The sequence below is a fragment of the Podarcis gaigeae genome, assembly GCF_964106915.1.
Source record: "Podarcis gaigeae genome assembly, chromosome: 6".
NCBI lineage: Eukaryota > Metazoa > Chordata > Lepidosauria > Squamata > Lacertidae > Podarcis > Podarcis gaigeae.
This window is the reverse complement of record NC_139682.1, coordinates 28,140,216-28,164,874: the sequence shown is the minus strand read 5'-3', so window position 1 is coordinate 28,164,874 and position 24,659 is coordinate 28,140,216. Positions and strand designations below refer to the sequence as shown.

At 43.4% G+C, this 24,659-nt stretch overlaps 1 protein-coding gene across 2 annotated transcripts in view; it reads right to left on the bottom strand.

The window, feature by feature from the left end:
• Positions 1-24,659, bottom strand: part of GGT7 (gamma-glutamyltransferase 7) — a 35,347-nt gene that overhangs the window by 3,567 nt on the left and 7,121 nt on the right. Inside the window, exons 1-12 of one of the 2 annotated variants that reach the window (XM_083746213.1) lie at positions 22,026-22,220; positions 21,699-21,925; positions 19,272-19,423; positions 15,234-15,351; positions 14,871-14,938; positions 14,543-14,616; positions 12,079-12,275; positions 8,489-8,576; positions 7,217-7,344; positions 3,579-3,667; positions 2,532-2,681; positions 731-848 (exon numbers count right to left, since the gene is read on the bottom strand). In XM_083746213.1, coding sequence (XP_083602339.1) covers positions 731-848; positions 2,532-2,681; positions 3,579-3,667; positions 7,217-7,344; positions 8,489-8,576; positions 12,079-12,275; positions 14,543-14,616; positions 14,871-14,938; positions 15,234-15,351; positions 19,272-19,423; positions 21,699-21,866 — 1,350 coding nt within the window. In that variant the 5' untranslated portion in view covers positions 21,867-21,925; positions 22,026-22,220. Of the gene's footprint in view, positions 1-730; positions 849-2,531; positions 2,682-3,578; positions 3,668-7,216; positions 7,345-8,488; positions 8,577-12,078; positions 12,276-14,542; positions 14,617-14,870; positions 14,939-15,233; positions 15,352-19,271; positions 19,424-21,698; positions 21,926-22,025; positions 22,221-24,659 lie in introns of those variants that run through there. The other variant, XM_083746212.1, reaches the window with a different exon arrangement.

The following is a 24,659-nucleotide window of genomic DNA, read 5'->3' as shown; positions in this document are numbered from 1 at the left end:
AGCTTCTGTTTCCTTGAATCTCTGAGGTAATAAATACCATTACCCAATTACCAGACAGGTTCAAATCAGCTGAATGTCAGAAGCCTTTTTCAAAGAGCTGGGCAAGATAGCACTTTGAAACCGTATTTGGAAGACATCTTCAGAAACCTCTGTCAAAATGCTATTTTGCAAAGCACTTTGAAAAGGCCTTCTGAGTCAGCTGGCTGTTGGATCTTCAGAAGCCCCTTTCAAAGAGCCATTTTGCACAGCTAAGAGGTTTTTACTTGCAGTACACCATGTTTTCAGTTGAGCCATATATGATGTCAGGTGTACAGCAAGTGGGAGTGGTTTGGTCAAGATGGCCTCAGGAGCCAAATGGGGAAGCGAAGCAGCCCTAATTAGGCTCATGGGCCAGAGTTTCCCCACTCCAGCAACAGGGTATCTTTCACAGCACACACCCAGATAATATCATATCACATTTATCTAACAACATTCACTGCAGGAAATCCAAGGCTCTTTATGTAAAAATATTTATAGTAGACACACAATGGAAAGTCAAGCGGCTCTGAAAACAGGTTAAGAGCTAAACTTGCCAGCTCAGCTTTAAAACCATACATATCATGGCAAATAAAGGACTTCTAAATCTTAATTATCTGATGGATGCACGCACTTCATCAATCATTGGTGCCATGCTCACATACACTTACTATTCATTTCACTATTCATGTCAGACAAATTCATAATTTATTACCAAGCCAGAAGATGAATGGCCTTCTGATTCGTTCATCCAAGAAAAATCCAGCATCTGACTGTTTAGAAGGATTCCAGAAGAAGTCATTATTCCACTTCCAAACGGCCGGTTCAAGGAACTGGAAAGGGACACACACAAAAGTTTTTGAGAATCTAAATCCACAGAGTGATTCACCTTCTGCCCCAGTGCTTATGGTTCTCAGGCTCATTGTTCTTCCCAGTTCCCTGATACACCCTTGCTCATGTCTGAAAGACCTTAGGCAATAAAGAGTCCTGTGGCATCAGACCAGAGCTCAGACTAGTCTGGCATCCTTTTTTTTTCTTCACCAGATGCCTATGGAAAATCCAGCAGTTGGGTATGAGGGCAGTAGCTCTCTCCTGCTGTTGCTTCCCAGCAACTGATATTTGATGTCATGTTGCCTCTGGAAATTCATCCATCATGACTGAGCCGTTGACAAACTGATCATCCATCATTTTGTCTTATCCTCCTTTAAAGCCATCTATGGCTGCATTCACACTGCAGTTTATTCAATTTTCCCAACGCTTCCCTAGCTACTAATTTTCACATCATATCCAAATTTCTCATGACATAAAAACCACTTTCTGAAATATAGTGGAATATAGTGCTAGTTTTGTGCACATTGTTATTTGCTTTTTAGATCAGAGCTCTCACTCCCAGGTGCCGAATTTTACTAAAATCCACCTGATTATAAAGCATTTGTTTAAAAAATCTTACTCCCTCTTTTTAAGGGAATGTCCACAGCAGCATTTCATTCCAAACAGGGAAGCTTAGCTCAATTATTTGTGCCAAAAGAGAAATGGACATGCAAGATCTAAAAAACAAGTGGAGAAGGAGACAAAATGGTTGCCAACCCTTGAAAAACTAAAAAAATAATAATGGAACAGACTGTGGTCACATGCACCATACAAATCCATATTGGCAACAACCAGGGAAAGAGCCCTTAAAATGTGCATGGTTGGAACTTAGCACCTAGATGCCTAGCCTATATAAACTGAGCATTTCTCCCAATGTATTGGAAAGGATGTACTACTACAGGGACATATCAGGACATGTAGTGGGGGTGTCCAAAAATAGAAAATTTAGGGGGGGGGGAGTATTTACAAAAATATATTGGATTACAAGGCAGACAGTCCTCATGACCCCAGGTCTGGCTCTATTTAGCCTATATAGTCACAATATATTGCAAATTAGAAATGAAATAGTCATAACACATCTATTAACTGCTACAATATCAACTATTGCCAGGGCATGGAAATCATTAAAATCATTAACTAAGGACCAATGGTATAATGCAATTTGGCAAACAGCATTATTGGAAAAACTGACACAAAAAATTAAAGGTAGCAGGAGGGCAAAAGAAACAAGATAATTTTTATGCAGTCTAGTGTGACTTTACTGACTACACAAATAATGAGGCATGTGGTAGAACAGTACCCATAGTTTGCAGCACAGTCTGATGTGCATCAAGTATATATTTTGTTTTATTTTCCCCCCTCCCCTCACTCCCCCTTCCTGTAAATTATCATTGTTGTTGATACAAAATACCTTTTAAGTATGGTCACCAATCTAAGCAGTACATCATTTCATATCTGTAATAACTTTAATAGTTTTGGTATATACACTTTGACACAATTTTGTTAATATGTTCAGAAACATTTATCTGAGTGTTTGTTTTATTTTTCATTTTATGTAATTGTTGCATGTCACATGCTGTAATGTCAACAAAGATATATCTCAATGCAAGCATGTTAAACTGTGTTGCCCGCCCCAAATGCTTTACCTTACAACTGCAACAATGTAGTCATCAGGTCCCATGACAAGGACCTGACTTGCAGAGGGTCCACTTTCCATGGAGAAATGTGGAATGCCATGATCAGACGGGAACGACTGAGAGTCAATCTGTTGTCGCAGGAAATTTGCCTTGGATTTACTGCATTGATGGGGGGGGGGGGAGGAAAAAAATAAATTTTAAAATCATACTGTGATGGGGGAGCAGGGGATTAGAACTAGGGGAAAGAGGTATAAAAAATCTATCCCAAAAATTTATTTAACAACAAACCAATGAAACAGAAGAAGTATGTTTTATTCTGTTGTGCTTTTTGAATTTTAAATGTTGTGTTTTGTCTCATCCGTCTCCTTCACAACTGGTGATGCTGTCCGGAGCTAATGGAAACTGTAGTCCAAAACATCTGGCGAGTATCAGTCTGGGGAAGGTTAGCATATAGCAACAACAGCCTTATTCTCCCAAATGTGGAGGAGGTAGGTAGCTAAAATGACACCACCACCCCATACAGAAGAGGGAGGCATCAGAAGTGTCGAAGGGACCCCAAAATTTTGCAGAAGTACAAAAAACTTTTTTTGGGGGGGGGAGCTATAACCCAGGGGGTGTGAAACTCCACCCCAAAATCATGTCAGCATGGTCAGTGGGGCTCAGAATACTGGCTGGCAGAAAAACAGGGTGGGTGGGATGAAGCAACCTGGAAGATGACATGGCCAACTGGCTGGAATCAGGAACAAGGACCCTCCATATGGCAACATCTTGTGGGAAGCCCCACTTCTCTCTCAGGATGCAGAATTCCTCAGCTTCATCCCCCAGTCAATGACATCATATCACCCGAGTGCTAGTTTTCTTTATCTGTGAAGCCTCTGTTGCCAGGCAACATCAGCTCTCTTAAAGTCTGGCCACCCACAGCAGGTCAGACGGTCTCGGCCTACTCCCCATTGCCCAGAGGACAGAATGACCCAGAAGAAGTCGGGTGCCTCTAAACTAAATGACACAGAATATGTCAACATAAAAAATGATTGTTCATTATGAATCTAGACTTACCTCATCATGTCTTCTACGCTGTGAGAAATGGACACATCGTAGAAAGGGTCCCCCAAGCTGCTAGCTAGTGCCAAGACGACTTTTAGTGTCTACATTGAATGGAAAGGAAGACAAAAGGAGTCACGTTATGAAGTAGCCCACCTATTGCATCTCCATTGAAAGAATGGTGAGAGGTGTGTGCTCTTATGGCAAAATAGTGCCACTTCCTTTCTGTCTAAACTTATCGCTCCGTTCTCTCTATTATACAGTAACGAGTCAGGCTAGATGAGACATTAGCGACACATTTGGATCCCATGACTGGGATTCTTCTGTTCCAGATCATACCCAGCATGGCTTCTGTTAGTTTCGAAAAGAAAGGGGCTGTGATTTGTGTGCTCACATGAACAACATACATTTAAAGCACATGGCTCCCCCCCGTACTTTATGCTTTTAGCATCTTAGGAATTGTAGTTCTTGGAGGGTAAACTGCTATTCACCGGATTCTTTGAAGGAAGCCAAGTGCATATATATATATATATATTCCAAATTATTACAAATCTAACCAAACTACTTTAATTTAATACAATTTCTTAAAATCGGGTTTCCCGCTCCTGTTGCAAACATATGTCAATCATTTCCTCCCATCGCTGCATCATTTCTTATTTAGTGTCCAGTGTTCATCCTTCACTTGCCATTAAACCATTCTTCTAGCTGACTGCCTTTTCCTCCTTACAAACAGCGCCTCTGTTACAACTTATAAATAAAAAATCCAGTTCACATGTGTAGTCCTTCATATACATTTTTGCTCCGGACCTGGTGTCTGGAGTTCGTTACTGTCTTCCATTGTTCAGTTCTTTGCAGTGCTTATCTGGAAGGTACAAGATCACATTCCATTCCTTCCGCTGTTTACAGACTAGCATAGGAGCCGCTGCCATAAATAACTAACAGGGTGCACTTTCGGCTTCTGCCATTAAAATTCCCCTCTGGAGTTCTTTCTTGGCACACAGTTAAAAGCAATATCTTTTCTCAAATTCAGCCTCTTTTCCACATCTGTTCGGGTGCAGCTCATTCTCCCACCCCACCCCCTCCATTCCTCCAACAACACTCCAGTCCAGATAGTCATAGATAAAATCCATTCAGCTTTGATCAAGGGGGGGCACAGCAAAACCATATTAAATTCTTTATTGAGCATAAATCAAAAGCCCCCCCCCTTTTTTTGAAGTTTCAGACAGAGTAACAAAGCAGGGGAGGACAAGAAAATAAAATACAATTTGAAAACCATACGAAAGCACAAAGCATCTTGTCCTCCCCTTTCCTTTCCCAGCTGTTGTAGGGATTCCCAAGCTTCAGAAAAGCATTAAAATGCCTTCAGAAAGCCAGGCCCAGTCCTTTCGGCAGCTGATTGATTACAGCCTATTAGCATATGTCGGTCCAGGAGTGCCTCTTAATTAAAGCCAATAGTCCAGATGAAGGAGGAACCATCCACAAATCGTGCCAGTATGGAGGCTTGCCCATGGCAGGAACACACTCCCAGGTCACTCCCACTCTGCCTTTGAAGTTGACAGACATGCGATTGTGTGGCACTGAGGGATGCAGTGAACTCCCTAGACCCCACTGGGGAGCATTGTGAGGATTTATGCCTCATGCCGGTAAATCCTCTTTTCCCCCTGCCTGAACTTCCTTGCAGCCCCCAGAGGACTACGAAGAACAACCACCATTGATCATGGGCATAGCCGGAAACTGTAAGCCAAGTGGAGAAAATGTTTTTTTTTCTAAAAAGCCTCTCATCCCTTCTGGATCAGAGCCACATCACCGAGAAGATCGCAGCAACAGAGATAAGAAAAGAGTCGTTCCATTGTCTGGAGAAGTCACTTCCTGGTTTGCACAGAGAAGCCATTTTCAATGTAGCCAGCGATGGAAGTGCACGGCTATATTGAGGTAGCACCGGGTGTTGACATTTTGGCACCCCTAATAATTTTGCACCTGGGGCAAGTGTCCCTGTGGCCCCTGCCACACTGCATCACTGGTTGCAGCAAAAGCAAAGGGAGTCTTGTGGCAACTTAAAAGCAGATAGATTTGTTGTGGCATAAGCATAGGCCATATGTTAAGGTATTAATTAGTGTATAGCAGGCATAGACAAACTCGCCCCTCCAGATGTTTTGGGACTACAACTCCCATCATCCCTGACCACTGGTCCTGTTAGCTAGTTGTAGTCCCCAAACATCTGGAGGGCCAAGTTTGCCTATGCCTGGTGTATAGTGAAAAACATGGAAAGCAATGGGCCCAAATGTCCATGAAATGCAAGAAGTCCCATCTGTGACAGTTCTATGCAAAGCTTAAATATAGCACCTGTTCACAACAGCAGTAATAGTTTACAGTTTTGCTATCCTAATTTGATGCCTGTTGTATGTAGTAGAAGAAACCACTGTCTCAAATAAGGACTGCACCAACAGAATCAAACTTACTGCTAAATTCTAGTTCCACAGTTTTTAAGTTCCTTTGTTGAAAACAAAAACACATTCACATCATACATTTAAAACACTGTGACATCACTTGAAACAGCCACGGCTTTTCCCAAAGAATTATGGGATTTGTAGTTTGCTAAGGGTGCTGACAGTTGTTAGGAGAGGTATATTCTTCCCTGCCTCAAACTACAATCATCAAAGTTTCCTGTGAAGAAGGATTGATTGTTAAACCACTCTGTGGATTGTGAGGGGAATAAGGGTCTCCTAAAAACTCTCTGCACCCTTAACAAATTACAGCTCCCAGAATTCTTTGGGGAAGCCATGGCTGTATATAGTGATATGATACAGATTTAAATGTATGGTGTGAATGTGGCCCAGGGTGGTGATGACCACATTAAGTGCTGAGTATTGTTCTTACTACAGGACGCGGGTGGCACTGTGGCTAAACCACTAGGACTTGGTCAGTGGTTCGAATCCCTGCGACGGGGTGAGCTCCCATTTGCTCGGTCCCAGCTCCTGCCAACCTAGCAGTATGAAAGCACATCAAAGTGCAAGTAGATTAATAGGTACCACTCCGGCAGGAAGGTAAACAGCGTTTCCGTGTGCTGCTCTGGTTTGCCAGAAATGGCTTAGTCATGCTGGCCACATGACCCGGAAGCTATACGCCAGCTTCCTCGGCCAATAAAGCAAGATGAGCACTGCAACCCCAGAGTCGTCCGCGACTGGACCTAATGGTCAGGGGTCCCTTTACCTTTCTTGTTTTTACTAGAGATGTTTCCATGGAAGGCTCACTAGAAGAAAATTTAACCAGCAAGTACAAAATAAGGCTTTTAGGACATAACAGATAAAATAAATTGGATTTCAGTTCCAATGAGCATTAACTCAAAGCTCACGATGATAGAAATTTTGCGTTGCATCCAATGCTAATTCTATTCAGAGATGATCCATCGAAATAAATTACCATGACTCGCTTAAGAGTATTAATTTCAGTGGGTCTACTTTGAGTAAACCTTCGTTGGATTCAACCCTTTGTCACTACATAATAACCCATTCAAGTAACTGTGTTGGTTTATGCTGAATTACAACCATTTACAGTTTCTTTTCCTATATGACTATCCCAAAAGTTCTCAGAGAAGGCACAAGACCGCATCACACCATTGCCAGAAACAAAATATTCTGTTAAATGAGTCATACCTCTGTTATCCAGTGGAGAATATTTTCTCTGGCTACCTGACTGGTGATATTGAAACCCTCAAGGATGTTCAGAGCTGTGATCAGGGCAGGACCTACGTGTGGAGGTGATGGACTGAGAACAAGGTGGCCTGTTACAGTAAAGGAAGAAGAAAGGTAGGTATTTCCACCTTTTGTCCAGAATCCATTGAAGTGACAGTTCTATGAAGCCAAAGGGCACTTCACATGCAACATCTACATGTCTACTCAGAAATAAGCCTCACTGGCTTCCGTAAGGTTGCAACTTTGGACTTCATTTTCCCAGATTGCAGTGTGACAGCATCTGATGTGTGGAAAACTGTTTTGAAACAAGCGTTTGAAAAGCTGCTTGTGCAGTGGACCGGGATTGGGGCATAGCTGTCAACTTTTCCCTTTTCTTGCGAGGAATCCTATTCGGAATAAGGGAATTTCCCTTTAAAAAAGGAAAATGTTGACAGCTATGGATTGGGGCTTCAGATGAAACACTGTCTGGATCTGCAACATGACCTGCTTCATTCAAAAGCAGGACACACAGGTTAAAAAAACTGTCTGGGTTGCAACCCTAAAATAAACACAATGGTAAAGGAATCCATAATGGCCAGGGATGATGGAAGCTGGATTCCAGAAACGTCCAGAGAGCGTACCATCTTGGTCAGCTCTGTGCTAGAGACTTTCATGCTATTCTATTCCTGTGGGATGTAGAAAAGCCAGATTGAATATACAATGGTATGAGGCAGGGGAAAGTGAAATATCTGTGTGAGTTAGCCTAAAACCATGGAATACTTATTTACAATTCATGGTGTTTCACAGGTCTTCATGTCTGCCAGAAAGTTGGGCAGGAAGAAAAATTAGTTATAAAACAAAAACACCCCACTCTATGCCAGATGTTTAGAAGGCTTGACTTAGCACCACAATTAGTATTTGCATTACAGCAGCACAGGTGAAGTCAAGCCTTGTTTCCTTTTGTGAGGGTTTCATTAGCTACTGTTTTTTGAGGACTATGGGTGGCGGCAGCAGCAGGAGGGGTATACAATTTGATTAAACTTGGGGGAATCAGGGATTGGGCATATGGGTTTCATTAGGGCCGCCTCCTTTTACCCTGTATTCCAAGCATGATACTAATTAGCAATAAAGTGCAGAAAAATGTATCTGCTTCCTAAACCTATTTTTTATAAACTTAAAATTGGGGGGGACACTGGGAATCAATCACATGGCATAAAAGATGGCAACCTATGTGTCATAGATGCACCATTTTACCTTGATATACTGTGTGGACTGGATTTTCCACCAAGACAGTATAGTTACTGAAGTCTTCTTCAGACAAGGTGCCTCCAAAGTTAAGGACCTAGGCAGAAAAGGATCACAGCAATGTATTTTCATGCATTATGCTAGCAATATTTGAAATGGACATTTAAGCATTGTTCAGCTGCCTAAAGAATTGAAGCTATTGATGGTTCCTGGCTTTGGGAGGGTCATGGGCAAGATACCCACTGTTGCTGTCCTGCACACAGTTACATAGGTTTAAAATCACAGTTTCAAATATTACTAATTCCAGTTCCCACAGGAGATGTAAGCAGAAACTCCATGTGGTCAACATTTGGCTGGGTGTAGCAACTACTTGTTCTGACAGGTATTACAATCCCCTTGAGAGCACCATGCCAACACCCTTCCTTTGCTGCTACCCCTCACTCATTCTTCAGCAGTGCAGGAATTCATTTTGGAGCACCAAAGAAATGACAAAACAAGGAAATTACTGAAATTTCACAATTCTTTGTTTTCCCTTCATGGTGCAAGAAGAACCCTAGTGCATGCTGGAGTGTCAACTGGTGTGTGTGTGTGTGTGTGTGTGTGTGGTGGGAAGGAGACACACTGAAAGAACTGGACTCAGGTTGTGTGACTGCTTTTAGTTAGCACTTGTCCGAACCAACAGTTGCTACATCTAATCGACTTTTCTGCCCATGTGTAGGTTCTTCTTAGGTCTAGTGTATGAACTGTGTCTTAAGTTATTCTGATTTCAGCAGAACTTCATTTACGTGTAGTTAAAACTGGCTTCTACAGTTAGTGGCACAATAAGTCACATGCAGGCCCAGCAAAGTGGCCTGTCAGGTGCCTGATGATCCCATGGTTTGCTCCAGGCAAGCAGCAATACCAGGAACATTATAGAACCATTTATGGCTGGTGGGCTGCATCTCTTAATTCTTCAGGCCTTGTGTAGGTCACTAACTAAAACAAGCATGTATATATCATTGCATGTGATCATTCTAGACATAGATTTATAATAATAATAATAATAAATTTATTATTTATACCCCACCCATCTGGCTGCGTTTCCCCAGCCACTCTGGGCGGCTCCCAATCAAGTATTAAAAACAATGCAGTGTTAAATGTTAAAAACTTCCCTGAACCTTCAGATGTCTTTTAAAGATAGGATAGCTACTTATTTCCTTCACATCTGAAGGGAGGGTGTTCCACAGGGTGGGCGCCACTACCAAGAAGGCCGTCTGTCTGATAGTTTCTACAGGCTGATAGTTCCTACAGGCTAGACAGTGTGTCACATTTGAAGCCATTGTTTGTCATTGGACCATTAAAATGGGAGTAAGGTCCCAGTCTTAGGGAATGAAAATTGATATGTTGTGTTTCATATACAGATATCCAATGGAAGGAAAGATAAAAACGAGAGAAATGAAAGTGAATTGGTAAGCATTTAGGCTCTCCTATTTTAAAAGAAAAATAGAGCAGCCACTCACTGCTACTTAAGACAATGATAAAATTCATGAAGGGGTTAAGACCATAGAGTAAGCTGTCCTGCCAGGCTTAGCTATGGAACTCATCCCCACATAACAGCCTATATTTCCATGCTTTACATTGCCGCATATTTTGAGATTTTAAATCTCTGCTGGGGCTTTCTCACCAAAGAGTACTTGCCCAAACCTGCAACTAGGCATCCAGGGAATTCTCATTTTTATTACCCCAAGTATTCTATTATTTGACCAAAACAAAAATCAACAGTGCACACACTAGTTAGCCCTGCATGTTGGACCTTAGAATACAACCAGCATTCCCCACTGCAAGGGAAGATAAGCTGTGACAGTTTTTCCCTAGGAAATTTGGATGTCACCATTACTAATCTGCAATCCTCATGAAGCTTACAAGGAATCCTGGCCAGAACACAGTTTGAAGCCCACCATTTTCAATTCATTTAAACTTGAATAAGATTCAAATCTTCTTGCATTTCCTTACTTACATCAGACTGTCTAGGGCATATTCTGTGGACTACCATGAATATGCTTCATTTTCAGGATAGTTAAAACATTGTAAATATCAATGTGTTTGGCTTTTAAAATCCAAAATGATACTTGAATCCTGTGTTGTTTGGTACCATCCCTGCATTTTGCTTTTGTGTCTGCAAAGCTAATAGCTTGGGGGCTGGGGATTTAGAGCTGAAAAACTGTGCATGGGGGAAGGGGCTAAATATTCTGTTGCCCCTAACCAGAACAAAATCAGAATCTCTCCACAATCGTATCCATTTCAGCCTTTTGCTTCAATAATGCTATGGGAGCAAGCGTTCCCACACTATTTACCCTAGTGCAGTGCACCTGCATGTCTTTGACGTGCATGCCCACCGCTTGGTTTCAATGCCAGGTTTTTTATGACACATTGCCTCATCTCAGTTCCTTGTGTTCTTACAAGCATTTGATCCCTAGCGTTTCTTTATTCTATGGCAGCCATTTTATACATTTCGAAAAGGACAGAGGTAGTAAAGCGGGGATTAGTGCAGATTAGTTAAATGTAGATATCTGAATCTCTCTCTCTTGCAATGTCCCTTCGCCTTCCCAGGAAACAAAGAAGAGAGAGGGGAGAGGGAGATTTCCCCTGGGATTTGGCAACCTTCCAAAAAGCCGCTCTCTATGTTTAGCGCTGCTTAGAGTTTTCAGAAATGCTGGTTAAAAAACCTTATGAGGTGTGGTGTGTGTGTGTGTGTGTGTGTGTGTGTGAGAGAGAGAGAGAGAGAGAGAGAGAGAGAGAGAGAGAGAGATGCAATGTACTTTTTTCCGTCTTGATTATTAAAAAAACAGGCTGAGGGGACCTGAAAAGTTGAAATCATGTTGCATCATCTAAATGCAGAATTCATGCCTTTGGTGTTCATAAATGGGACCTACACTGTGAAGTACTCCTGCTCAGTGTCCTGTTAGGATACTCCATTCCATCGCCTCTCCTCCCCATTTTTTTATATCCCCAGTCCAAGTCAGTCAGCCTTCCATGCCTACTTTATATGTTCAGTTCTCATTAAGTAGTTTTGGGATTCACCTTTTTAGGTATCCCTCCCTGTCCACATCCTTTGCAAGGGCACTTCAGGAACACAAGGTATATTGCCTCACACCAAACGATACCTTTGGTCCACCTCACTCTCTTTTCTTAACCTGAGGTACCACTTTAGCTAATGGGGCCTCCCACTGCCGCAGCACAATTTCTGTTCTCATCCTGAAGCAAAGTTCTTAACCCGAGGTACTATTTCTGGGTTAGCGGAATCTGTAACCTGAAGCGTCTGTAAACTGAAGCGTGTGTAACCCAAGGTACCACTGTATTTCTGTCCTACAAATGGGTTAGTATGTCACTGAGACTAAGCTGGCAGCCAGTGCCACCTCTTGTAAGTAAATAGGCAGGCAGGCAGGCAGAGGCTGGCTGAGATTAGTGGGAGAGCACCCTATTCACCTGAATGGTCCAGCCTCCACTACTTTCTAGGATGTTCTATAATGAGAACAAAACAAATCAATCTGGTATCAATGCCTCTCTGGCATCAAATGCACGTAACAATCTACACAGAGAAAAGAATCGGGTTGACTCACCTCTGAAATAATCTCTTGTGTTACATTTCCACTGTAGAAAGCTGAGACCCCTGCTGACCCAAGCAAGTCAAGAAGAGCAGCCAGGTCTGGTCTTCTCACAAACATGCCAGGCAACAAGGGCTGGCCATCTGGAAGGAAGGTCTCTCTGAATTTATCTGAGTAGTTTTGCTCTTCCTTCATTTCTTTTATAGCCATTGCTACAACAATGAGAGAGACAACAGAAGGGTGAGTGGCGATTACTGCAAAAGATGCTCAGATCAACTTTTTTGGGGGAAAGGTCTAGGAAGACTGCCCACACAGAAAGAATCTACACCCTGCATATTTTGAACATACCCATGATAAAGGTCTTCAGCAAAGAAGGGCCTTCTTCAGAGGTAAAGACCTTGTTGTTGGTGGTGCCTCATTTGCTGAACGGCTTCTGCACATCTACCCACTAATCACCTACTTTGCCAGCATTTATGTGCCAGGTGTTAAGACTGTTCTTTTTGCCAGGTCTTGACTGATAATTGACCAGCTGAACTACCGTACTTTCTGTCTATAACACACCCCATGTATAAGACGTCCCTTATTTGGGGGGACTCAAATTTAAGAAAATGGGGGAGATGGCACAGAGTTGTTGAGACTACCCAGGGTTGTTGAGCTTCTTTTAGGGGGGTTGCCAAAAATCGCTCACCAACACACATCACAAAATCCGACTCCCGTCTGTCCCATTGCCCTTTCAACTGCTGGAGTGTCAGCCAATCAACAGCAGCCATTGACACAGCAACAAATAACACACACAACACACAATAGCCGCTGACAGCCGCGGCAGCAACCAATCAAACGTCCACCTTATGCACTACCCATGTATAAGACGACCCCCACTTTTTGTCATGATTTTTACAGGAAAAAACATGATCTTTTACATGGAAAAGTACTGTATGTTGCTCTATGCTGCCTTCTGTTTAGCTGCATTTTGTGTGGTGGCAGTGTTTGGGATTCATCATTTTGCTTTATGATGATATTACTTTAAATGAGAAATGAATAGGCTGAAAAGAGTTTAAACATATATCTGTGCACATGCATGAGTAAAAGAGAATGGAAATATGTGTGAGAGAGTGAGAGATTTTAAGTATATGAGGGTCTCTGCTCTATCCTATATTGCAGGCTACTATGGTATGGTTCATAAATGCATTTCGAAATAAAGGCTTTTCCCTGGTCCCAGATGACTGTAAGCAAACATTCCCCATCAGATTTTGCTACCATTGGATCAGGAAAGCAAATCATGGACCAGGTGGAAGATGCTGCCCAGACATTTTTGAGAACTGGACTGGCACAAGCAAATCATGTCTTCAGCCATTTTGTTTCTTAAAGCCCCCATGTAAAAGCTCCTGAAAACTGCTTCAGTGAGGTGCAGCTTTACGGGGGGGAAATGTAATGTTAAGAAGAAGAAGAAGAAGAAGAAGAAGAAGAAGAAGAAGAGGAGGAGGAGGAGGAGGAGGAGGAGTTAGAGTTTAGATTTGATATCCCGCTTTATCACTACCCAAAGGAGTCTCAAAGTGGCTAACATTCTCCTTTCCCTTCCTCCCCCACAACAAACACTCTGTGAGGTGAGTGGGGCTGAGAGACTTCAAATAAGTATGACTGGCCCAAGGTCACCCAGCAGCTGCATGTGGAGGAGCGGAGATGCGAACCTGGTTCCCCAGATTACGAGACTACCGCTCTTAACCACTACACCACACTGGCTCTCAGTGTGGTGAACTTTCCTGTAGCATCCTTTCAGTCCAGTTGTGTGACATGGCTCCACACTAGTGGTTGCCAAGGATGCTTCCAGACTGGCTATTTTGGGGTTGGATTCAATCACACACTGGCATCATGTGGCTCCCTAAATCGCACATCTGGAAAGCTGAGGTCACCACACAAGGAACCAGGGAGGGACAGAATTGAGAACAAGATTCTTTGGGGCACTTCCAAACAGTTGCTATTTTCAGGTGGGATTCAATCACATCCTGGCAAATTCTCAGATTGTACAATTATGGTTGACTGAGAGGTGTTGGGCAACAATCCTGCTTCCACAAAAAATCAGCCTTTTGCAATGAGGGAAAGGGCACTGGAAAGTGTGGAATGACACTTGCTTGGACACAATATTGTCTAACAGCCAAAGTCATCAAATCTCCCAGCAAACAAAGATTAATGTTCATTAAACAGATAACCTGGAAGCACCCTAAGAAAAGATGACATAGAAAAAGGTGGAAGGAGGAACACCTAGTGCATTCCAGTTCTGAACATCATAGCTGAGAATGAACATTCATATATTTCAATGGCACTTTAAAAAAAGAAAAAGAGGGGGGAAAGTATGCAGGTTTGGGCCTGCAGTCTCAGCCTGCAAAGTCTGAGGAATTTTGCATTTTCTAAGATCAAATCATGTGAGACAACGTGTACATACAACCTCGCTTTGCACCTTTTGTTCCATAAATGCACTCACCTAAATCATGTGTGACATTGAATCCATCCTGGGCCACATCTGCAGCAAGGCCCAACAACTGTCTCCATGGCAGTCTGGCAAACACAGAAACATGCATGATATGGCAGCTGGCAGATAGCTATATAACAGTTAAAGATTGCTGCATGTGTTGCAGGTGAGCTGTCTTTGAAAACGGAATAAATTGCCGTGTGATTGTAGCCCTTGAGTTCCTTACAGGAAAGGCAGGATATAAATGTAACAATAAATAGCACACCATTATTACATGCATGCATTAGTCCTCCAACTGGAGCTGAACAATAGAATGCCTGAGCAGAGAAAATGTTCATACCTCCCATAAGACTGATGTGCTTCATGAAGTCCTTTGATCATGCCTGGAACACCAACCAGAAGACCTGGCTGGATAAAAGGAGGAACAAGGGAAGCGTAAAAAGAAAACCAAAAATGCCAATTGCACTATTGAAGCCGAATCTCTCTTAAATAAATAACATTAAAATAAATAAATCTCCAGATGGAAAGCAAGAAGAGCAATGTATTGAGGAGATGAAAGTTTTTTAATAGTTGCAAGCCCTAATGGGCTCTGGAAGAGGAAAGTGAGGTTGAAGATACCAGAACAGGTAAGTTAAGGGAGAAGAAATTGAGATAGTTACCAACCAACTACCCCCCCCACAATACAACAGAGGCTCCCTCGCACCTTTGTTTCCCAAGCCTTCCTAAGGCTCTCTTCTTGGATGCTGAAAGGGGCCGTCTCTCGGAAATCAATCACCCGGCTCTCATTCTTCCTGATGTCATGGACCAGCATTACTCCTCCGCTGCAACAACAGAGTAATACCAGAGTGAAACACACATTGAAAATTGCTTCAGCAACTATGGAATGACTTCTTCCTAGGCTGTGCTCCAGTACAAACCATTGCTACAGCATCTTAAAGTTAGCACAATTTTAAGCCTCGGCCCAGTATACCTGCAGGAGCGTCTGCACCCCCATCGTTCAGCCCAGACACTGAAGTCCAGCTCTGAGAGCCTTCTGGAGGTTCCCTAATTGTGAGAAGTGAAGCTACAGGGAGCCAGGCAGAGGGCCTTCTTGGTAGTGGTGCACCACATCAGATGTCAAAGGGTTAAACAACTACATGACTTTCTGGAGACATCTGAAGACAGCCCTGTATCAGGAAGTTTTTAATATCTGATGTTTTCTTGTATTTTTTGCATTCTGTTGGAAGCTGCCCACAGTGGCTGGAGCAACCCAGTCAGATGGGCAGGGTACAAACAAACAACTGTTCCATCATTACACTAAGCAGCTGCACTGTGTCTAGCTAAATAGTTCTGCTAGTGTAAAGCCTTTAAGCAGTGCAATAGAACTTCCCCACTGCAAAGCAAGCATCTTTTAAAGCAGTTTTCATTAAAATTGGGGAAGAGACGGGGGGTGGGGTGGAGAGAGATCTGGGTCCCAGCACAAAAGATCTGGGGTTCAGTCCCCTTGCTACCCTCTAGCAACACCCCTCTTAATCTGTTTGTTAATCCTTTGTAATAGATATTAGTGACCAAAAAAAATCAAGGACTTATTACATAGGTAAGTGGTGAGGAAGCCAACAATTAGGTGTGGGGAAACTTGAATCAATATTTTAAACTATGGAGAGGCTGTTTTGACTGCAACTGCACAAGTCACATTAGGCAGTTTTGCAGAGAGAGGTACAAAAAGATTATGTTTTATGCTCATGCCAAACAATTCAGATATCTTGTTTGCTGGGACCTGTTGGTATAAGCCTGGCAAAGGGTAGAATCATTGGGTTGTAGCCAACAAGTTTTACTCAGTAAACCCATTTAAATTAATAGACCTAAGTTAGTCATGTTCATTAATTTCAGTAGGTCTACTCTGAGTAGGACTAGCCGTGAATGCAACCCATTCATTCAACCACAACATGATGTAGAAAGAAGCATTGCTGCTTTTTTAGAGGTTCTGTACCTTTAATAGGTGCTGGACAATGTTATCAGCTTCCCCAGTCTCTTCCTACTGAGAAAGCCCTTCCTCTCTGTGCAGCTGGTGGTGTAAATCAGTGCCTTGGCCTTAGGGGCTTTGTGTTCATCAGCAAGTCCATCACAAAACCAGGTGTGATGCCAGCATAGAATTGTAACCAAAGAACTTTGCCCTTCTGAACCATCTAGTTCCTCCCTCCAGCTGTACATATTTGTGTCATCACTAGTTGTATAACCAAGGCATAAATCAATGATGCGGACATCCATCTCCACACCCAGTCACCAAAACAAAATGCTAACTTTGTGCCTGGGCGTTGTCAACTCAAGTAGACAACTATTTGTTGTGTGCTCATTGCAGCCTGCTTTGCGTCAACTGTAGACCTGGGAAGTGACTTATCCCTGTCATTAATTTTAAAAGCTGTTTCTTGATACTGGACCCTGAAATCTAAGGACCTTTTGAAATCTTTGGGCCACCTGGAATCAGATGAAACAAGTGTTTTTGCGAATAAGAAGTGCACTTCCCTTGTTGAGGAATCACCAGAGTTGGCCTGTATACTATAGCCAGAGGGCAGCAATTACAGTTCAGAGACTCTCATTTCCAGACCATCAACAAGAGCCAAATTTCAACACCTGTTCTTCCATACCTTCCTATAGGGGACTCCTTTGCAAGCTGTCTTGGGGGGGGGGTCTCTTGAACGAAAAGTGGCATAGAAATAAAATGGAAAATCCATGCTTCACTGCTGAATCGGAATGAATGGCAACTGGGACTGTGGATGAGCTTAGTCTTTAAGACCCTCTTCCTTGCAACTGCTTTAATAGACTAACCCTGTTAGCCCTCTGAATGTTGTTATACAGGTCAAGCTTTCATCAGAGTACTGTACAGTAACTGGGAAACATGCCGAACAAGCACTTCTTTACTTAAACTGTTGGTCTTCACGTGATACTTTAATCCCTATTTAAAACACAGCAACTCTATGCATTAAATCAGCCAGTACTTAACCTTCAACTAGCCTTACCATTGTGATAATTTTGGTTGCTGTTCATTTTGTTTTTGGTTTTTGTCTTACTCCTGAACATATGTTTTGATTAAGCAGCTTGGGTGGCAAACTAGGGTTTCCAGTTTCAACAAAGGTTTTCTCAAATCCCATCTGATGGGCTGTTATTGAGTGTCTCTGTTTATGTAATATGCTCAAGAACTTCCTGGTGTTCTGGCTATCAAAACACTTGAAATCTCTCTTGCATAAAACCTCTTTAAAACAAACATTCTGATGGCTGAAAGGAGGCCACAGCTATGGGCAGAGGGCCAGGTGTTGAGGAGGTAAAGGTTGATGAAATTTGCAGTTGAAATCTGGCCTCTGGAGTGCAGAAACTCCCCTGGCTTAAATAAATGGCACGGATGAGCAAACTGTAACATATTCCAGACGGACACATGCTTGTCTTTTGGAGGAAGATGCATGGCAGTCCTTCTATGGCGCTATACCCAACTGACCTCCAAAGCCACCTTCAGATTCACAGAAATCTATCTCTGATCGGCACAGCTTAGTATACCAGGAAGTACCAATAAAAACCTGACTGTGGAGATTATTTAATATATTATCATCCCAGGCCATTTTCCCAGGTGACCCTATCCTAAACTCAACATACATAGGAAGCCTCTGCCCTATGATCTGTTAGAACAATGGGTTGATCCACACGCCCTTTTTACAAAGGCGTACATAAGATCGGCCTCACTGACAGAAGCAAAGAATAGGTTGCCTCCTTTCAGTATAGAGCAGGATTGAGTAATCTTTTCCAGCCAAGCAGCCACATTCCCTTCTGGGCAACCTTCTAGGAGCCACATGTAAATGATAAGAAGAATCAAAGGCAAAACTTAGCAGAGCAACAGGTGTGCACTTTACTTTTGTACAGTAAACTAGTTTATGTACAAATTCAGAGATTCCTCTCTATCCTTCATCCAGGCAAGCAAAGGCACTGTCAACATTCAAGGAACCATTCAAGCCAGGCAAAGACACTCAAGGAAGGTGCAGAGCAGGGGAGGGTATGTGGTGTGGCAAGATTCCTGAGGGCCAGATAGAGTGACTTGGGGGCCACATTTGGTCCTCAGACCTGAAGTTTCCCACCAGTGGCATGGGTGCCCAGAGGTCACTCCCAGCACTCATTTTCTTCTGCAGTAGAAAGCAAATAGTGAAAGGAACTGGCAGCTGCCATTGCCTTTCACCAGCCATTGGAAGAAGGAATCGTGCTCCCTTTTCCCAGAGGACAATACAAACAACTATGGGCACGATGTCACACATTTCCTCATTTAAGACGGCGATGTGTGAACCAGCTCTTGAAGCTTGCATTAATTATCATTCATTAGCACAGTTTATATGGCACAATATCATTAGCGTACAGTTATTGGTTCAGTAGGGCACATTTACACAACTCCTTTCCTCCACAATCCACTGCAGAAGAGCCAGTCAAAACTTGCGGAAGGCTTCATTCAACTTTCAGGCTGCCAGATGAGCCTGGATTTGCCACATGCAAATCTTAAAACCAGCATGGACTTCCTCACCACCACCTCAGACAAATAAGGCCCATGTGAGAACAACAAGACCGATATCACTGTGGAGCATTTGCAAAGGTCACTTCCACAACAGTTGTAGGAGTTTGCCCAGCAATGACAACAGAACTCTCTTTTCTGATGAGGGCCAGGAGGCTTCCCAGGGTGACACAACAGGATGACAAATGATAAGCAAAGGAGATTGTGGCAAACACCTACCCACCAATGCCGGCCGTGTGAGGGTTGATGATTCCTGAGCATAAGGCTGAGGTGATGGCTGCATCCACGGAGGAGCCTTGCTTGTTCAATACCTCGATCCCCAGTGCTGTGCAGCGAGCAGCATCGGTGACTACGGCACCTTGATGGAATATCTGTGGGAAGTCACATTATGAGACAAAACCTTCATGTGCTGGGGACTAGGTAGGTCCAGAAAGGTCCAGTCTCCATCATGTGTTCATGTTAAAGAAAGGATGGGGCCCTCCAGATGTAGCTGGACACCAATTCCCATCAACCCAAGCCAACATGGCCAATGATCAGAAATGATGGCGTTGTGGTCCTACAACAGTTAGAGGGCAGTGCTTTTTTTTCTTTCTAAAAAATGTTTAGGGGTACTTTCATTTTCCTACTCATATTGAAATACTGCCCCTCAATGAGGCCAAACTTAGATTCACAAAATGTTTAGGGGCATGCGTCCCCCCAGAAAAAAAGCACTGCTGGAGGGCCACGGGTTTTTGTACCTGCTTTAATGCCCAAAGAGAGCAACTACTTAGGACTTTAGATTGTTTTCACAGACAATGCTGTTGACTGCTTTTGTCATGAATCATTACTGAGGAATCATTCAGATGGAGGCTGGTATGTAGCAGATGGGTCATTCAGGTCATATCATAAACAGGTCACTGGTAACATTTTTTTTGGGGGGGGGAAGCTTGTCAGTTTTTCCACAAGAAAGGTAAATCCAGATTAAATGGAGAGAGAAAAATAGGGAATGGCATTCTGATGCAGCACGGATCCCACAATAACCACCTGTCTGGAAGAACCCCGAATATTAACTGAGATACAGGAAGCGAAAGAGGTTCTCTTTTGAATTGAATGCATGTTTTGAGCCACGAGGCTTCAGTGAGGAAAGAGCGCCAGTGTGGTGCAATGGATGTTAGACTATGATCAAAGAAACCAATTGTGTAGTGAAGAGACCATAGCTCAGTGATAGAACACATTAGTTGAATGCAGAAGGTCCAGATTCAGTCCCTAGTGTCTCCAGAAGAAAGGATCAGGTTTTAAAGAACACGAAAGATCTCCATTAGGGACCTTGGAGACTTCCTGCCAGTCATTGGCCTAGATGGACAAATTGTCTGACATGGTATAACGCAAGTTCCTCTGGTACTAGTTCAGCTCCCTGTTTATCCATGAAGCTCTCTAGCTTTTCTTGGGTCAGTCATAAAGATGGGATAAAAATATAGGTGAAAACATTTCAGCTCTAGTAAGGTAAAGGTAAATGAACCCCTGACCATTAGGTCCAGTCATGGCCGACTCTAGGGTTGTGGCACTCATCTTGCTTTATTGGCAAAGGGAGCTGGCGTTTGTCCACAGACAGCCTCCGGGTCATGTGGCCAGCATGACTAAGCCACTTCTGGCGAACCAGAGCAGCACACGGAAACGCCGTTTACCTTCCTGCGGAGCGGTACCTATTCATCTACTTGCACTTTGTGCTTTCGAACTGCTAGGTTGGCAGGAGCTGGGACTGAACAACAGGAGCTCACCCCGTCGCGGGGATTCGAACCGCTGACCTTCTGATCGGCAAGTCCTAGACTCTGTGGTTTAACCCACAGTGCCACCCGTGTCTCTGTTCAGCTCTAGTACAAAAGCATTAGATGTTGCCTCTGCAGGAGCAGGAACAATAGTGTTGCAGAGGGGCCCATCCATCTTGCTTAGAATGTGCCTGTTTACATTTAGGGCTTACTCACACTTGCCTTTCCTCAATGCTTTCCAGGCATGGTCCACACTTTAAAGCTCTGTGTCCAGGTGCCTTTTTTTTCCTTCTTGCCCCAGAGCTTTCCCCATGAAAACACACTCTTTACAGCTGAATTGGAGCAAACGGCAATCTGCGAAAAAGCTGTTTGTCGTGCTTCAGCTTTAAAGGGTGGATTTTCATGGGGAAAGCTCTGGGATGGGGAGAACACTTGTACACAGAGCTTTAAAGCACAGACCTGTGCCTAGAAAGAGCATGGCAAAAGGTAAGTGCGGATAAGCCTTTACATGCTTAGAGCAGCGCATGACAGAGAGGAACCCGCACTGGGAAAGTGAGGTTCCGATGTGCGGCTCACCCTTTGACAAATGGTGCATTCAAAGTGCTTCATGCTCATGGTGAGTTCGCAACACTGAACGCTGCTGGTAACTATAGTAACTATTACATTCACTATTATAAGCAAGTAGTTATGCAATTTGTAGTTGATCTTGAATTGGCACAGTAAGAGAAGTGTGGCAGTTCCCAACACAGCACTTTGAATCCCGCTGCTACATACAAGAATACATCATGATTAACTGTAGCAAGCAAAATTAGAAGCTACCATTATTTGTGAAAGGCAGGTTCTTCCTACTTCAATGCAAGCTTCCCTATCAAGAGAAAAACAGTCAAATACCTCTTCTTACCTGTGGGTCTCCAAAGTAGATCTGCATAATTAAGGCCACCGTGACTCCTGTAGCAAACGTTAGGCAGGCGGTGATGATCACAGTCAGACCGTCCTGGCGACAGCTGCAGTCCCCGGAGAATGGGTCCTTGCTAGTCTCCCGGAGAGGTGAAACATCCTGGCTGCCCATTTCCGATGAAGATGAAGGCAGGCGCTGAAGGCGAGCTGATTTTAAGAAGGAATCTGGATCTTCATTCGCAAAGGAGAGAAAAGCGACGGACACAGGAGTGAGATGCTGAAAAACACTAACTCAGAATCAAAATCATACACAAAGACACTCACGGAATACCTGTTCCTGCTCCAATGGTATTGTTTTTCTGCTCAGCCTGAGCATTCAAAAAGTTTTCTGGCTCTGGTTCCACTATTATGGGATCACGTTACACATACTTCCCTTAACTCTTGGAAGTTGAATGGCAGTATTAAATTATGAAGTGGGCCACTCTACACCTTGGAGACGACCAGTTTACCCATGCAGCTATGACTCATGGTCATTACTTCCACCCCACTTGTCATGGCTCCTTATGAATCTGGAAGGGTCTACATAGCATCAGGAAACATAGTAGTAGCTGCAGCGATGCCATTTCCCATTTCTTTAAGGAGACAGGGTATTCTCCACAAAAGTTAAAACACTGGTCTTTCATATTTACAATATTAAACTGCGAGGAAGCACTTTGTATTAAGAACATTTGTCTTGGTACCTCATAATAACTATAGCTATGTTATCAATGCAAGAACGCAGGGGGTGTACACACAGCAGTTGGGAGTGGGTTTGATGCAATCCATGTGTGTATGTTTTTTACATCACCCGCATAACACTATCTTCATCCAAATGGCAAACCAAACTCCCACCCCATTTAATCCAATTTTTCAAATTTGTGGATAATCCAGTAAGGGGAAAGATCCAACATAATGTTATGGGTTAGAGGGAAAACAGATCTCTGGGTGCCAGATTTCTAAAGTCTTGGGTGCTGGGCTGAGCTTATTTTTCTTCCAGACAGGGGCAGAGGCAGATGATGGCTCTGCTGTTACGGCATCTGCAAGACCAAAAACCCTACAGGTAACCAAGGGAGTGGTTGCCACATAACTTGGGTGTGGTGTCACACAGGAAAATTACCACCTTTTAAAACTAGGCTTGGAAGAAGGGAAGGAGTTGCTTGGCAACAGGTTTTCTGGGAAGGAGAAGCAGGAAATAAGTCCATGTGGGGCCTAAAGGTCAGAACCATCTTGGCAGGCTGGCTGAAGGCAGGCTGGGACAAAGACAGAGAAGTCTTGGAATCTGATGCTACGCTGCTGTGTGGAAAAAGCCTTCCTTGAGATGCGATGCTCTGAACTCTCTCCAAAGTAGACCCAGGTGTCAATGTGTGTACAATAAACCATATTTCTTAGAAAACACACACACAACAGTCTCTGCTGCGCCTTGACTCCCAGCAGAATCGCCAACCCTAGGTGAGCACCTGGAACCCCCTGTAATCTTGCTACCGCTTGGAGAGGCTGGCATGCAACCTTGGTAACAATAAAATTATGTGTGGATACACTGAAGTACATTATTTTGGTGGGTTGGGGTTTTTGTTTTTTAAAACATGCATGGCAATGTTTCACTGGGTGCTGTCTATTGCCACATACCATTACTTCCGTTTGCTGATCTCCTGAGCACAACATGGTCATTGTGCTTCCATCAGCCCAAAGGAAAGAATGCAGCATGCCTATTTACACTGGCTATTGCTATTACACCCTCTCCCCGAAAGGCAGCTCTTCCCACCTTGCCTTGGCTGTGTGTGCTTGTGTGTGAAACATAATGTTTCTATTCTTCTCTAAGCCACACCACAGATTTCTGTGTTGGGTGGAGTGGGGAGTTCTGGAGATCGAAGGCACCTATGTCTCCACCTGCCTTAGAAATACACAGAGGTGTTTATGGCAGGCTCTGATGTTATTGCTCAAAGCTCTTCCCTCCAGAGGGAGTGGCAGAAGGAACTGCAAATCAGCTCGTGAGATGGGTAATGGCAAAGATGTGAAGCCATGGAAGAAGCAGTCCTTCCATCGATCCACAGAGTGCTCCGGTCCCTGTCCATTCAAGACATTGTCCAGGTCTGAGGTTCTTGCCTTCAGAGAGGAGGAGGCAGAAGGAGCTACAGATCAGCACTGGATAGCTCAGTTGGTTAGAGTCTAGTGCTGATAAAGCCAAGGTTGCAGGTTCAATTCCTGTCTGCAACAGCTGTATATTCCTGCATTGCAGAGGGTTGGACTAGATTGTTGTCAGGGTCCCATCCAACTCTATGATTCTATAGATACAACCACAGAAGCATCCCATTTGGTGATCAGCATAGTATTTTGGTATTTGTCAGTTGATGGTTGCCTCTGACCTTTTCAGTAAAGAAAGTGACAGGAAAATTGCACAGGCTTCTGTCAGATGGACCTGTGAGTTGGATCCAGTCCTTTGTTACATGTCCCATTTATAATCACATGAAGTCCATAATACAGGGAGATTGTTTTGGAAGGTCCTTTTTAGGGGGGTCAGACAGCACAAACAAAATGGCAGGCTCATGCTCATAACCAAATGATATTATTATTATCATTATTAAAACATTTAATGAAATGCTTTTCCACTGAGGTATAGATGATCTTTATCACAGCCTACAGAAACTCATCGTGTGTTTCTTACATGGCTGTGGGCTCACCCACACTTCCTCTTCTCCCACTGATTTACCCCAGGAAAACTGTTGATAGAAATTTGTTCCAATTCAGCAGTGGGGTTTCCCAGGGAAAGTGGTGGGACAAATGAAAATCCTCTCAGACCCTCATGCTTTCTAGGCACAAGACGTCCTAAGAAACACAAAGATTGTTGACAGCCATGTGGAATGGAGAACCAAAAGCCTATTTTGGTGGACTGGAAATTTCCTTATCCTACATAGTTAACTAGCAGCAG